This window comes from Scomber scombrus, chromosome 22 (assembly GCF_963691925.1).
Source record: "Scomber scombrus chromosome 22, fScoSco1.1, whole genome shotgun sequence".
Lineage (NCBI taxonomy): Eukaryota > Metazoa > Chordata > Actinopteri > Scombriformes > Scombridae > Scomber > Scomber scombrus.
The window spans coordinates 18637420-18653088 of record NC_084991.1 but is presented as its reverse complement, the minus strand read 5'-3'; the positions used below and the strand labels follow the sequence as shown (position 1 = coordinate 18653088).

The following is a 15669-nucleotide window of genomic DNA, read 5'->3' as shown; positions in this document are numbered from 1 at the left end:
CATTGCACATTCGCACACACAAGCAGACACCCACACTTCTTTCCTTGCAGTCTATGTCATAACATCTTCAACTATGATCATAATATACAGTACATTTCCCTTGCTAACATTATAATCATCTTGTCCCCCTCCTATCTGTACCATTAGTCACGCTGTGTCTCTGTCATCTCAGTAGGGGAGCAGCATTCATTACGCTCCAACTGGTAACCAGCGCTTTAACAGGGACTGATAATGCCGACTATAACTGTATTCAGGAATATATGAATTCTCTCTTGGTTGTAGGGGCGTACAGTCAGCACTGCATTCCTTCCAGGCAGAGCACAGAGGAACGCAAACAAGAAGATAATGAAAAAAGTTAATCCTGCAATAACTTGGTGTTCCCTTGGTGTCTCTGAGTTTTTATATTAAGCCTGCCACTTTTTTCACCACCCACTCTTGGCATTCTAAGTAAGCGGCTCACCGTTTCGTTTTGAGCTCTGCAGATGCCAAGCAACCATACACCGTGCATACCACTCAGCATTCACACATATTAGCTTATTTTTACTTCAACCTTACTAGTGTGGCAGTAACCAATTAACAACATTAGCATGTGGCTCCCAACAAGGAAGGTTTCCCTGAAAAGATGTGGCCAACATTTCTGTGCCATTAAGTGATTGTTTAATTCAACTTGTAATTTTCTCTGCTTTTCTCTGTCTCTGTCTCTGTCTCTTTTGCTCTTAGCTCTTACACATGTATCGTATTCATGTATCTTTAACTCCACCTCTTTTTGTTCAATTAGCTCAGCTCATTAGCATGTATGTATGTGCCATGACCCCAAACACACAAAAACACAGGCAAATGTACAAATTCATACTAATAGATAATAAATATCCATTCAATTCACCCACCCTGTAGGCATAAAAGTAAAAGCTAAACCACAGATTTCCCCACATTATGCAAAGAGAACATGTGCAATTAGCTACTGCCAGGTGGTAAGTGGCTATACACCGTCATGCTAACAACTGTGGTCACGAAAGAGCAGCCCGCTTTCATCAATGGCTTAGCTTGCCATTTTGTTTAATAGCATTAGAGCACCTCATTTGTAGCTAGTAATTGTCATAATTATTACACAAACTACAGATGGAATGGGGGAAAAGAGGAAATACACCCAAAGTCCATTAACTTGCCATAAACATTAACTCTCTTAACGTGCTTTGATGGGGAATTGGAAGGCCCCATCTAATGGAAATTAGAGCATCACTCGATGCTGCCACTCTCAATTTTCCCCATTAATGTGGCTAAGTCAGATGGTGAGAGCGTGAAGGGGGGAGGATAACAGGATAGGTTCAGGTGTGTTCATTTAAAAGAGATAGATGTATTATATTATATTGTTAAAATAATGATTTATTTGTTTTAGTGTGTTACATCATCTAAAAGGTGATAGGTTGAAGGTTGAATCTTGGTTGTTAAGTTTGTATATATGTAGCTGTTATGTTTGGGGAAAATGCTGAATAGGTAGCAAATGCCTCCAGAGTTCTACTGTATATCAAAAAAACAACACAAAGTGCTCATTTTACGCAAGCCATATTATAGAGTATTGTAAATTGATTTTACAGATTCCATTAGATTTGGTTGACTTGATGACATGACATGTCTCCGAAGCCTTTGTCTTTTGTGTTTTAAAAGCACAATAGCTCAAAACACCACAATGTAGACAGCAATTGGTATTTAAATGTGCAAGAAAAGCAAGGGGTCTCTTTTTTTTCTCCAGTGTTTTTTAACATGTGTGCATTACTGAAATCCTTAGATCCCTCTGCCTATAAATGCTTTGTAAGCCCTAACATTATGTGCTAATCTATGTGTATGCCCATCTCCCCTTCAGTGCAACAAGATGTGCGAGAGTTGAACCAATCTGACCTCCCAGAGGTAGATCCAGAGGAAAACAGTGCTGAGTTCATGGGTATTCTTATCAAGGTACATACAGTACATGAACACTGCTGAACACTACACACACTGTTAATTGTGAATTTTAACACCTATATTATTTTATATCAAAACTTGTGTTCCATGCCGTTATCTCAGAGTCTTTCCTAGCTTAAAGTAAAATGCTTGTTTTGTCCTTCATCAGGCTCTGGCCAAGCTGAAGAAAATACCAGAGACCATCAAAGCCATAATGGAGCGGCTGGAACCTGAGCTGAAACAAATTGTTAAGAGGTCTACCACTCAAATTGCAGACCACGCTTACCAGAGAGGAGAGAACCTGGCTCAGGAGAGCCAGCCAAGGTACAGTAAGGAGATGGAGAGAGTAAGAACATTGAAGGAGGAAGGTATTATGTTAATATAACATGACTCTCGGGAAAAGAAAACAATCCACCAAATATGAGGATTGTTAGAGATCAGTGGCATGATGGAGAAAATTAGAGAATTATAATAAAACCTTGATGAAGAGAAAAGGGGGGGGGGGGTAAGTAGATACTCATGAAGAGGATACTATAAGCAGTTTTCTGAAAAGATCAAAAAACACTTCGAAATGATTATTTGGGCCTGATAGGTAATAATAAGTAGCATTAGCAATGTTTCAACAGTAGTATGTGGCTAGCCACTGAAAAAGACTGTAATAAAGCTGTCACTTACAATTCCCTTTAGTATTGTGTCTGTGTACAATAATTTTATTAAAGCAGCCTGCTTGCTTTACTCTTCTATAGTTCTGCTATTCCCATTTGGCAAGGCAGAGTTATTTGTATAGCATAAAGGCAATTCAAAGTGCTTTACATAAAACATTAAAAGCATTAAGACAAAGTGCAAAAGTAACATATTATAAAAGGACATGTAAATACAATTAAAACAATTATTAAAGAGTCATAAGCTAGAGTAAAATGAGAGATAAAATGCAAGAATAAAAGTTACAGTGCAGTCCATGAAATGAATCAAAGTTTGATTTAATAAAAGGCAGTGGCAAACAGAAAAGTCTTCAGCCTTGATTTAAGAAACTGAGAGTTGCATCAGGCCTATAGTTTTTAAAAACTGAACACTGCTGCTCCTTCATGTTTAATATTTACCTGTCCCAGCTGATATGAGATGGTTCATAATGTAGCAGAAGATCAAATATGTATTTTGGCCCTAAACATTCAATGTTTTATAAACCAGTGGTAGTATTTTGAAATCAATTCTTTGACAGAGAGGAAGCCAGTGTAAAGTTCTGAGAAATGGAGTGATATGATCCACTTTCTCGGACTTGAGCTGCAGGGTTCTGAATAAGGAGAAGACCTGTAAAGACGTCGTTAACAATAGTCAAGTCTACTGAAGAGAAATGCATGGACAAGTTATTCCAAAGCCGACTGAGACATAATTCCTTTAATCCGTGATATGTTCCCAAGGTGACAGTAAGCAGACTTTTAATTGTCTTAATGTGGTTGTTTAAATTCAGGTCTGAGACTACACAAAGATTTCTGGCTTGGTTTGTGGTTTTTAATAGTACTGATTGAAGCTGAGCACTAACTTTTAATTGTTCTTCCTTGGTTTCAAAAACAATTACTACAGTTTTGTTTAATTGAAGAAAATTCTGGTACATCCAATTGATTTGATGAACGCAGATGCTTGAATTGGACCATAGTTCCCTGCTGATATGGTTATGTAAATGTAATTGTTGTTTGCATAATTTATAGTAACATATTTGGTTGTTTTCCATAATCTGAGCTAGTGGGAACATGTAGATGTTGAACAGAAGAGACCCCAAAATGGAACCTTGGGGAACTCCACATGTCATTTCCACTCAGATGTGTAATTACCTAATGACACAAAGTAGTCCCTGTACATTAAATAGGATTTAAACCAGTTTAGTCCCACCCAGTTTTCCAGTTAATCTAGTAATGTGGTGATGTGGTCTGGTATACTGTGCCAAATGAAGCACTGAGTTCCAATAATACTGAGACTGAAATTCTGCCACTGCCTGTATAAAAGTGGATGTCATTGAAGACCTTAACATGAGGTAGCTCAGTGGTTGAAATCTTGACTGGAAGACATCAAAACAGTTGTTTAGTGCCAAGAAGTTGTTCAGGTTTTGAAAACAGCTTTTTCAATTCTTTAATTTAAAAATGGTAGTTTTGAAACCTAGTATATACTGGGCCTATAATAATTCATTAGTTAGCTGTCTAGATTGTTCTTTTTTGACGTGGCTTGATGATGGCAGTTTTCAGACCCTGTGGGAAGAAACCTGAGAAGAAGAGATGTGTTGACAATATGGAGAAGAACTAAGGTAATATCAGGACAGCAGGAGAACCATTTCACATCTTGTATAATATTCTCGGTTGATCGGATTAAATTGTGTCATGTTATTAGAATTGATTTAAAGTGGACATGGGCACAACACATATCCTTGACCTGATAAGGAAGCACTGCCTGCTTGTCTAACTTTTTTGAACATTTTCACTGAAGAAAAAGGCAGATTTGTTGCAGGTGGATAGAAATTGCTACACACTACTGACACAGAGGGGTCTGTGACTCAAAGTACAAGGTGGCCACTCTCTCCAGTTCTGTGTATTAATTCAACATGTTTTGATAGGAATTTATAACCCCTCTGTATTCTAACCAATACAGTACAGTTGTTTATAAGTACTAAGTTAGCTTGGATTAGTTACCAATCATGTTTGGTGTTGCAAGCAGTGAGGCTTCTAGGTACATTTAGAGCTGACAGTAAAGGCAGTAGACAACATGTTTTGTATGCAGTCCCAGGGTCTTCGTAGTCAGACAGTCAACAAGGTATGAAACACAGTAAAGGATGGTACTGCAGACACTCCTACCTCAGACCATGAAAACAGATACTCTGCTGCTTTAAACCTAGACGAGTCATGGTTACACACACCCATACACACACAAATAATTTCACACCTGCCATAGAGCACTGCTACATTTTAAAAGCAGTCACGTCAGCTCCTGCAGACACACACATACAGTGAGCAGACTTGGGAAGCACAGGTCTCAGTCCACTGATCCTGAACCATTTAAGAGGAACGTCTTGTTTTCTGTCAGGGATGTTCTCTCTGGCCTCGTCTCCTTCCTGCCTTCCTCCTGTTGCCTGCTAAATCTCATCTGACCTCAATGTAATAGGCCACCATGTAGCTCATTCCAGCTCCGCTCCTTACAGATCGTTTTAAGTTTGCTTGTGTGTGCGTGTCTGTATGTGTGTGTCAGAGTGCTTAACACTGTATTTGTGTCAAAGAACAGAGAATTGCATTTAGACGAACACTTAGAGGTTAGTGTGTTTGTATTTGGGTGCATAGACACCTAGCTCTGCGTATGTTCACTTCAATTTAAAGTCAAGGCTTGTTGCTATGGAAACTCCAACCAATGTACCACTTGTAGGGAACAATGGTCTCGCATATTGCACACTATATTCGATAGCTCCACAGACCAGTAGGCAAAACTTAAGCACTTTAAAACATATATGGTGATCTGTGGCTTGATCTGTGCTCGCTGATGTTTATGTTCTCATTCGTCTGTGATCACCCATATTGGAAGCGTTTTTTCATTTCCAACTGATTCTCTAGATCTTATCTTCACAAAGATACTCCATGCAAGTTCCTTTACCTTGTGCGAAAATTATTAGAATGCACCACTGATCTGCAAGTAGTTCAGTTTAATTTATATCAAATCAGAACTCATATTTACCCTGTTATTTATTTTGCATTACACAAATAGAGTTGTGTTTCTTTGTTCTAAATTCAATTTAAAATCATGGTTTGATAAGGTCGATTCTCTTTTGTACTATTTTTTTCAGCCTGTTCAGCAAAGTGGTCACTGGAAAAGTCTGAGTGACAAATGTGTGTGGGTGTATTCTACCGTATGTCCACTTGTGTATGACAGGAGAACCATGACCTGGCTCTCTGGTGTTTCAAAAGTTCTTTAAACACTCTGTAGAGCCCTGTGTAATCAAATTATCTGTGACTAATGCTAATCTAATGTGGACACTGTCATCATGCTCTCAAATTGAAACACACACACACACACACACAGAAATACTGTTGGTCGGTTAGTCTAGGGACTGACCATCCACGTGTATACTCCCTGCTGTCTCTCCAGACAGTTCATCAGCCATGTGTGTCTCTGCTTCGATCCTGGGGGGAAATGAGAAGTGAGGCCTCAAAGAACAGACAATATGGATTAGGATGGCCTCTGCTGGGAGATAATGAGGAGGACTGGGCTGTTTACACTTTGTGTGTGTCTGTCCGTGGGTGTGTGTGTGTGTGTGTGTGTGTGGGGGGGGGGTGAGATGGGAGGAGGGTTAGAGTCCGCTTTGAGGTTGTACAAAAAGTAAAAGGTGACAAGGTTAGACCAGACGCAGATTTTGGATGTCCATCTTAATGCATGAACACAAATAGTTTTTTTTTTTCCATTTCTGAAGATTGGTGTTCACTTTGTATCCCTTTTCTTGTCAGTCCTTCATGTTTATCTATGAGAGAGAGGGAGAGAGATAGATATTCCCTCACTTGCTGGCATTTCACAGCTACTCTCTTCGTCTCATGTACATCTTCCATTCTTTGAGTTATAGCTCATAGTGATTTGTGCCTGCTTTCCTCTCCATTAATAACATTTACTCGCTGCTACTGCCAGTGTACTGACAGACAGCCAACCAAAATGCCCTCTAGTGAAACATCCATCTTGCCTCTACATTATCCTTTTACTTTCCTAGCAAACCGTGGCCACTTCCCAAAACTTTGAGCATGCTTTCTTTTCTTGCAGCATCTAAATAGGTGGTCATTTGTATTGATTTACCTTTAATGAGGTAACGTGAGGCTCAGATGCTTTTTGAGTATACATAATAGAAGATGGTTTATTTTTGGGCAGTTTTTATTTTTTCTGCTTTGGAACCTACTTTTTTTAATTCTCTCAAGACTATTGCAATTGGCCTTTTTGGTGTTATTCAAAAGTTTTCACCCAACTTGCTTTAGAGTTTTTTTTTTCTTGATTTAGTCAGCAGGAAATCTGACTGGGAGGGTGCAGAAAAGAGTCAGTTATATCTGACCCTGACTGGGTAATATTCCCAGAGGAGAGAACCTTAACACAATCTCTGGCTGGCATACATTCAAGATCTTGAACATTTTCATTTCTACAAGGTGTATACATACATATGTATGGAAAACATGCAACCATTTGCAAGTGCTACACAGCTAGTGTTTACAAGTTCATGGAAACGGTCAGCAGCCCAGTAAGGAAATGTTTCTTAAGATCTAGGTCCATCAGGGAGTTCAACCTGTCAAGATTAGTAGCTGAGCTGTAGTCACCTAAAAGAAAAAAGGTTTTACCTACTTTTAATTGAATAAATATTAAAATGTCAGCGGAGAGTATTAAAATATCTCTGTTAGACAAACAGTGTGAATATATTTATATTAACTCTCATACGTCCATTAAAATAAAGTGGGTACTCACTAGCATGGGTGCACTGGGTACTCACTCAGACTCAACTAAAGTAACCTGTGTTCCCTCTTAACTTTGAAAGCGTTGTCCTTGTGCAGAAAGTCGGAATATAGCAAAGTCTGTATGAAAGCATTAGTGTAGATGAGGCAACTGTGAGCTTCCAATCCAGAGTGTAGCACTCAGATCAAGTGGAAGGTCAGTTTGGTTTTGGCTGTGCTCTCTTCTTCAGCCAGAGCCATTTAGAACTAATGAGAGTAGCTGTTCATTTGATTCCAACATGGCCAGCTCACTCCTTTTTCAATAGCTAGCCCAGGTGCTGGGTTATTATTGTAGGTAAAATAGCTGTGAGTGCCTGCTGAATAGGAGAATGTGAATGAAAACAGGGAAGCGCAATGCTTAATTAGTAAAGTGAAATGTTCTCGGTATTTTGGGGTAATTTATCTGTTTTTCCAATCTTTTATTTCCCTCATTTTTTAGGACACCTTTAGCTTGCCTTACCTCAACTCATTGGTCAAGTTTATCTATAGCAGCTTTCTTCATTAAGAAGATAAATGAAAGTGTAATGGGAATAATTTCATCATGTAGATGTAGAAGAATGTATCTTTGCACAGAATGTTTGTAATAGTGGCAGCAAAGAGGTAACAAACCTTCAGTGGAGGAGACAGTAATGTCAAGCTGGGGATGCACAGTGATCATTACATTAATTTAGATAGCTTATAAGTACATTATTTTTGACACAAGTGCCGGGACTACGGTGTCAAATCACATTAGGAAAATGTGTATTTGCATGCTGTTTACCATGATGCATTATGCATTATCAGAGATATTAGTATTTCTTAGATGGAGTCTTTCAAAACAACAATGGTGTCCCTTGCACCATCTCTACACACTCTTAACCTTCATTCTAATATTCAAACAGAAGAAGAATCACTTGGTGACTTTCAGCCTCTTTTATAAGTCAAGTGATTTACTGTAGGGTTTGTCTCTTTTCTTATTTAATAAAGTGCATAGTGAATGTAGTGCTGTCTGTGTTTCTTGGCATCTTTATTAGATTATGGGCAAAATAAACGTTGCATTTTAGAGTTATTTTTTTATTTCAAAAATGGAAAATGTATCATATTTGTCTGGTTGCCTTTTTTTGATTTTTATTAAATAATAATATGGCTCACTTTACTTCCCTCCCTCTCTTTCTGTCTCTTCTCTGTGACTTTACTCCCCACTCTTTTCCTCTCTACCCCCCTCTTGTATCTAATTTTCGGCCTCCCTTTCTGCCCTCTTTGGCTCCCTCTGCAGGCTGCTGTTGGAACTGCTGGAGCTTTTGTTTGACAAGTTCAAGGCAGTGGCCCAGGCTCACAGTGTGGTGTTGGCCCATCTGCAGAAGATTGCGGTGCAGTGCTCGGGTGGGGCCCATGAAGAGGGCATCAAGCTCTACGAGCAGGCTGACGTCTCTGCCAAGATCCAGACAGTGCTGCAGGTCAGATATGAGCAACACTGTTAATGGAAATGTACCTAGACCACTAATATATGTGTTTGGTATAGCACTTAAGGTAATACAAGAGTACTTGACAGATGTCTGACGTGCCTGTACAGCTCTACAAAACGGAAGTATATTAAAATATTCAATCTTTAAAGATCAAATAACAAAAAAAGCTTTAAACAGAAACAACTATAAAGACTAATTAGGCATCAAATGTTAAAAATCTGTCAGAAAATTAGACACCAAAGCAATGCCTTTTCTACTCTAACAGATGAATCCTTCTGTGAGCAAAAACAACACATTTAGCCAACTGTGAGGCATGGTATTATTTTGTGCTTTTAGTGTCCAGTAGATTTATCATGGCTACTGTAAGAAGAGGGCTAAATTGATGTTTTCATGGTGAAATCAGGGATGTTTGTTTTGTCTTCCATTGCTGGCTTACCCTAAGGCTTTTATTTTCCATCCAACGCCACCAATAGAGGTTTCTTGATTTATTTTCCACATAGCATGGTTCTTAAAACTCCAAATTAGTTCACCTTCTCTTACAGGAAAATAATCAGTAGAGTAATTGGCAGTGAGTGATGTGGTAGATGGCATTCAATCTATCAGCAAGAAGAAAAAAAGCCAGAGAAAGCTTGATTGTTTAGATTAATTTTAGGTTCTTTAATTGGCATGAATTTATGCCTGGTTCTTGCTCCTTGCTCTTGTTTGATTGAGTTGGGGGATAAGCAGCTGTTGGGATGACCTATGGTGAATCTCTGAGGGAAATCTGTGGCAGTTGTTTGTCTCAAAGTACTCGGTGTGTGTGTGTATGTGTGTCTGTCTCCTTATGTATGTTAATACTCAAGAAAAAACCTCCCTTGTGCTCCATATCTGGGCGTTTTGTCATTTTAATCAATTAAACTTTTCTTAAACATTTCTCTTCCGTTTACCACACTTTTAACTTCCTTGAGATTTGCTTAATTTGTTTTGTTCTGTAATTTGAACATGTACTTGTATAAACATGCAAAAGAAAGATAAGCACTTGACTTATTTTTTAGTCTTGGAAAGTACAGCTGAAGATAGATGTTGTTAGAAGGCTGACTTGAATGCTTTGATTGTTGCCATGGTAATTGATAGCAAGATCGGTAATCAAGTCAGTATTTTTTTTTTTCTTCTAAGGCTATTTTCTTAAAACGCACAGGTGTTTCATTGAACATAAAACTGTAAAAATCAATCAAATGCCAGATTGTTGTTACCCTTCTAAACTATAAGCACATGGATTTCGAACTCACACACTCACTTGGATTTTTTTCCATTTGGCATGAATGGATGGTTAAATACAGGAGTGTTTAGGTGTATGCATGTGTGTTTCCCAGGGTGTGATTGTGCATAGGTATGTACTGTAATAGCTCCACTGTACCAGCGCAGTCATAGAAGGCATTAAGCCATTCCCCAGCATGCGACCATTGCCAACCCCCAGTTGCCAGGGGCTCCACTCTCTCCTGTCTCTGCAATGTGAGATAATGTAATCTCTTGATTAGAATACTCATTACGTGAAATGAGGTTTTCTTATTCACTCACTCGTGTTATTATTTCCTGACCGATTGTATCAATATGAAGGCCCCTCATCCATCCACCCTCCCCTTTGCCATTTTTTTCATCTCTTGCTTCTTTCTTCATCTTTCTCTCCCACTCTCCATTTCCATTTCCCTTGCTTCTTCCTTTTTCAGTATCGTCCCTGCTGCCTCTGTAATACAGTATCTAAATCTCCCAATACCTTGTGCATACCCTTCTTGCCTCTTGTAATTTCCTTCTTAATCTCATTATCTTGCTTTCTTTTCCCCTCACAACTCTCACATTCCCTTTCACCCCCTTAGTTTAGCCCTCTCTGTCTTAGAGAGTCACATATCAGCAATGAAAGAAATTAAATTCTTACTGCTCTCCTAGTGCCTCTGTTAAATTTTATTGGATACTGAGCCAGTTCTTATCTCATGTCTTAAGACCCACACAGGGGTAGAAACCTACTTGGCTTAGGTCAGAATTTGGTTAGGAAACCTTACATTAGTCCCATTTAATGTGTTTTGCTTGAGTTTTTCTTCAGTTCTGCTTAAACTACTTTTTTTTTTTTTGTCAAATTGCAAATCCTGAATCTTCCAAACAATATTTGTAAAATATCCTAGTGGTATTCAATAACTCTTTGGCATGTGTTATTTCAGTTTGGATGGACAGTAGGAAGTTTCTAAAGATACCTCATAGAGTGACTGATCTCTACAGGTGGCTGTAATGCATTCTGAAATATAGCAATGCGCCACCAAAAGTAGGAAAAAAGACGGGAAGCCAGTAAACATGGGAGTAAACAATGCAGGATTTAAAATACTTGCATAAATGTTTTATGAGTAAGTAAATAAATTCAACACTTTTGTCAGACCTGAAGGATATACACAATGTACTGTATTTTGGTGAGTAACTCAATGTAAACATAACTTTTGTTTACAAGAAAACTTTAAGTGGATTGATAAAAGTGTCATGTTATTGTAACTGAGAACGTTGACACATGTTAAAACTGTGCTTTTGAATCTTTCTTCCCCTTTAGGGGTTAAATCATTTGAATCCCTTCCTATCTTGGGCTTCTTACTTATTACAGTTTACATCTTTGACATGTACAGAAACCTCTTGGTAGACGTTATTTTTTTCCCGAATCTGAGAGGAGAAACCAGGTTGACCTTTCCACATGACATACCAGCAGACAGATGCGAGAGCCGACAGAAACACCGGGTGCACCCTGTTACAGGGCCTTGGCTGAGAAACGCTGTACGTCAATGTGTGACTGAGGCCCAGAAGGCTTAGAATGGGGAGTGGGTAAACAAGCCTTTGAAAGTCAAGATTCATGTAATGGTTCTAATCCCTGTTCAGAAATGCTGGCGATGCCTCTGCTGGTTGTTTATTTCACTGTGGAAGTATTGATTGAAAGCATAAAAGACCGGATGGTAATCAGTGATATCGATGCGGGATGTGGGTATTTTAATGCCACGTCACAATTTTTCCTTTTTTTTTTTAAACTTAAGTTTTATTGTTTTTCATTTAGTAACCACTGAACAGAAGAATGAGGTGCCAGTGAATAACATAACATAACATACAACTCAAGATACTCTCCGTCTTCATTCAGAGGCTCTACGGGTGTCTCTGTGATGGGTCTTGCAAGCAGTCCATTTGTCCCATTTTTCAGTAAAACATTTCGACTGTTGAATTCTCGGCATGTGTGAGTCATTCCATATCGAATATTTCCTCAACAGTGTCCAGACAGTGTTAGTGTAGGACGGTCCTTATTGCACCATTTCCTGGTGATTGCCTTCTTGGTCACTGCTGAAAGAACTTTAACCAGATATTGGTCTTCACATTGAACATTTTCCTTTGTCAGTTTGCCTAGATATAATACTGCACATTTGGTAATTCATAACCCAATATTGCTTCTTTCAACTTTACCCATACATCCTGCAAGTATTCCCAGAAAACATGAGTGTGATTTGCATTTTTCCTCTCCACACCGTCTCCAGCATGTCTGTTGTGTAGATGAAAATGTACTTTTAGTCTTGGGAGTAGTGACGAATCTGACTATATTTTCCCCAAAGAATTCTTTCCACTTCCTGGATCTGGTGGTTGTTTGCTGTACTTTGCACATATGTTACCACTCTTCTTCGAATAATGATATTTAGCTTTCTTTTCCCTATTTATCTCCTAATATGTAGTGTGGAGATTGCTCAGCTCATCACAAGTCCTTCATACATCACTGAATTATTCTTGTGCGCTTTACAGTATCATAGTCACTCTTTTTTGGCTTGTGAGGTAAATCTGGTCTTAAATCTTTATCGTAGAAATGTCTGACTTGCAGGTACTTAAACAAGTCTTGTTTCTCCAAATCCGATTCTTTCATTAACATTTGAAGGCGTTTAATTTTGCCCCTGTCAATTTTTGTCCTTATTGCTAGATCCTTGATAATTTATTGATTTTTTGTTCCATCTGAAATTGTATGCTTGTTGGGTAGCCTGTGTTTTGGCCACATTGAGTTTGTAACTGATTAGTAATTATAGTATTATAGTAATTATTATACAATTTCATCAGTTAAGGGAGACAGATATTTGGTTGTTTTAAGTAGATCAAGATATCATCCTCAAATCAACCAGTTTTGTGTTCTGTGCCTTTCACTTCCACCCCCTCAATGCATTCATTTTGTCATATTGCTTGAGCCAAGGGTTCAATGAAAGTTGTGAAGTATAGATGATAGACAGCACCCCTGTCTAGTCAATTTTTTTGAATTTTTTAACCTTAAATCAATTTGTAAGATTACCATTTATATTTAATCATGCCCTTGGATCTTCATAGAGTGTTATGATGCAGTGAGTCTGCATAAAAGACAAATCTTTCATAGCACAGGTATAAAAACCTCTATAAAAACACAGTAAAAGGCTTTTTCTGCATCTAAGATAAGTAACGCTGCACTTTCTCTCTACTTTTTCAATTATATGTAGTGTCCTTATATTGTATAGTGTTTGCTGTTCCTTAATATAACCTGATGAACCTCTTTGATTTATTTTGATAAGAAGGTCTAGAATCTCTTAGAGTTGTATTTTCAACTTTCACTATCAATATTGGTCTGTAGCTTTCACAGAATTCGTTGTTCTTACTTTCCTTGGGAATTACTGTGATTATGGCCTCTTTCCATTAGATGGAGATTTAGCCTTTTTTAAGGTTTTTGTTTAATGATGCTATTACTGTTGGGCTTAGTTCCTTCTTAAAAAATGTTGCATCATTCGGACAGGAAACCGTGACTTTCTGGAGTCCTGTTAGATTTTAATTTATTGATTGCATCTTCCAATTCTTTGTAGAGATGTATTTATATTCATAATTTCGGTTTGGTTTTCTCCTATTGCTCGTAGATGTAATGAGATCAAAAGGTTTCTTATTGCTTTTGCTATTCCTTATAAGCTGGCTGTTAAAACAGATTTTTAAAATAACACTCAGATCTTATCCATCTTTCCTAGTTATTTGTGCTTCTAACATGTTGGTTGTAGGATGTCTGATTTTATGGATTCCATTCAGCATCCTTATTCATCTAGATAGTCATTTTGTTGCTTTGGGACCTGATTCATAGTATGTTTGTTTCAGGAAGCTAATTTTATTTTCTCTACTTAATTTCCTAGTTTCTTATTTACTATTTTATTTGCTTCTTTAATTTGATGAAGTGATCCTGAGTGATAAGAACATTTCTATTGCTGTTCTAAAATTTTACACTTTCTAGTCTTTTTTTGATGTAGTTCTTGTTTTGTGTTTTAAGCTTTGCTGTTTGAGATATTGGTTTTCCACACTTAACTGTCTTCATAGCATCCCAGAAGGCAATGGAGTCCGCTTCCCCGTTGTCATTCTCTATAAGTGTTTCTTTCCTTTTTGGTCTCCTCTACGAATCCTGCATTATTTAAGATGCTACCAGTCATTCACCAAGTTGAATTTTTTTCCTACTGTTTAAATTTCATGTCAGGTACTAGGCTCTATAGTTTAATAAATCTGCTACTCCTATTGTGCTTTCCTCTGCTTTAAATCTATACACTGTATTCATGAAAAAATAATCTGTTCTTGTATAAACTGAATGTGGGGCTGAGTAGTAAGTGTAATCCTTCTCAAGTGGGCGTTGTTCCCTGCAAACGAAGTGCCACTTCTGTCAATGCACGACACTCATATTGAGCCAATTGTATTTTAGTACTTTTCTTTGTACTAAATGTATCCAAGTTATGATTCAATGTAATGGTAAAGTCTCCTTCACATATCAATATGCTCTCAGTTTCTAGAACAACGACATCAAATATTTATTTCTACCAGAAAGTATTTACCTTCTTTGTCGCTTCTGTTAAGGTGTCCAAAGTAACACTGTTGTGTTTAATATTAAAATGTCTACCCCCCTCTTACTGCCCCATTTATACGAGCTATAGAATGTATTTTAAATCCCACATTTTTTGAGCTTTTCCTTTCCCCTTCCATTCCCTCTGGGACCTTGAATATCTGCACATTGTTTCTCTTTGACCTGCCTTCCAGATCGGTAAAATTTCCTTTGGTCTTGGAGTGTTGTTAACAGCCTCTTTAGCTTCCATGTCCCATGTCTTTAGCTCTTTAATGTGTGTTTGAGCTTTGCAGATACTTTCTAATCCTGTAATTCGTTGCTGTTTGCTGTCAGTTTGTTTGTTTGGCATCTTCCTTTAAGTTGTCAAATTTCTCGCTGAAGTTTGTTTTGAGCTCTTCTTTAAAAACTGCGATGTCATTTTTCATATCAAGTTGAATTTGTAGGTTATTTTGCCTTCTCTATCAGTTTCAGCCTTTCATTCCTTGTTTTACATAGTATTGAAAGTGTTTTATTGTTTGTTGGGGACGCTTTTTGCCTTGACTGGTAGGAGCTTTTTCTTAAACTGTCATTCCTCTCAACACTTGGCCGAATTTCCACTTCACAATTTTTCTAAGTGGCTTTCTGTAGAATGTGTGTGAATGTATCTGGTCAATGACGTATAAGGATTTACAACAACTCAATTTTAGAATAATAAAAAACAAGCATATCTAATGCAGTAGTTCAAACATTCAGAATGTTGTGTACCTGAAGATCCATATTATAAATTTGAAATTAAGTGATTTTAGTGGGTTTTTCAAGATTAATTGGCACTGGCCTTAAAAAAAGTCATGTGGTGCGACCATGATTCATCTTGAAATAAATAAATTTACTTAACACGCTTCACATCTTTTTTTACAAGTTTTCAGTAATATAAAGTGTTTGGAAACAA

The 15669-nt window shown here is 37.8% G+C and overlaps 1 protein-coding gene across 1 annotated transcript in view; it reads left to right on the top strand.

Annotated features, from left to right (window-relative positions):
- Positions 1-15669, top strand: part of exoc4 (exocyst complex component 4) — a 120559-nt gene that overhangs the window by 9336 nt on the left and 95554 nt on the right. Inside the window, exons 6-8 of the mRNA XM_062443532.1 lie at positions 1862-1953; positions 2108-2262; positions 8686-8866. Coding sequence (XP_062299516.1) covers positions 1862-1953; positions 2108-2262; positions 8686-8866 — 428 coding nt within the window. The remainder of the gene's footprint in view (positions 1-1861; positions 1954-2107; positions 2263-8685; positions 8867-15669) is intronic.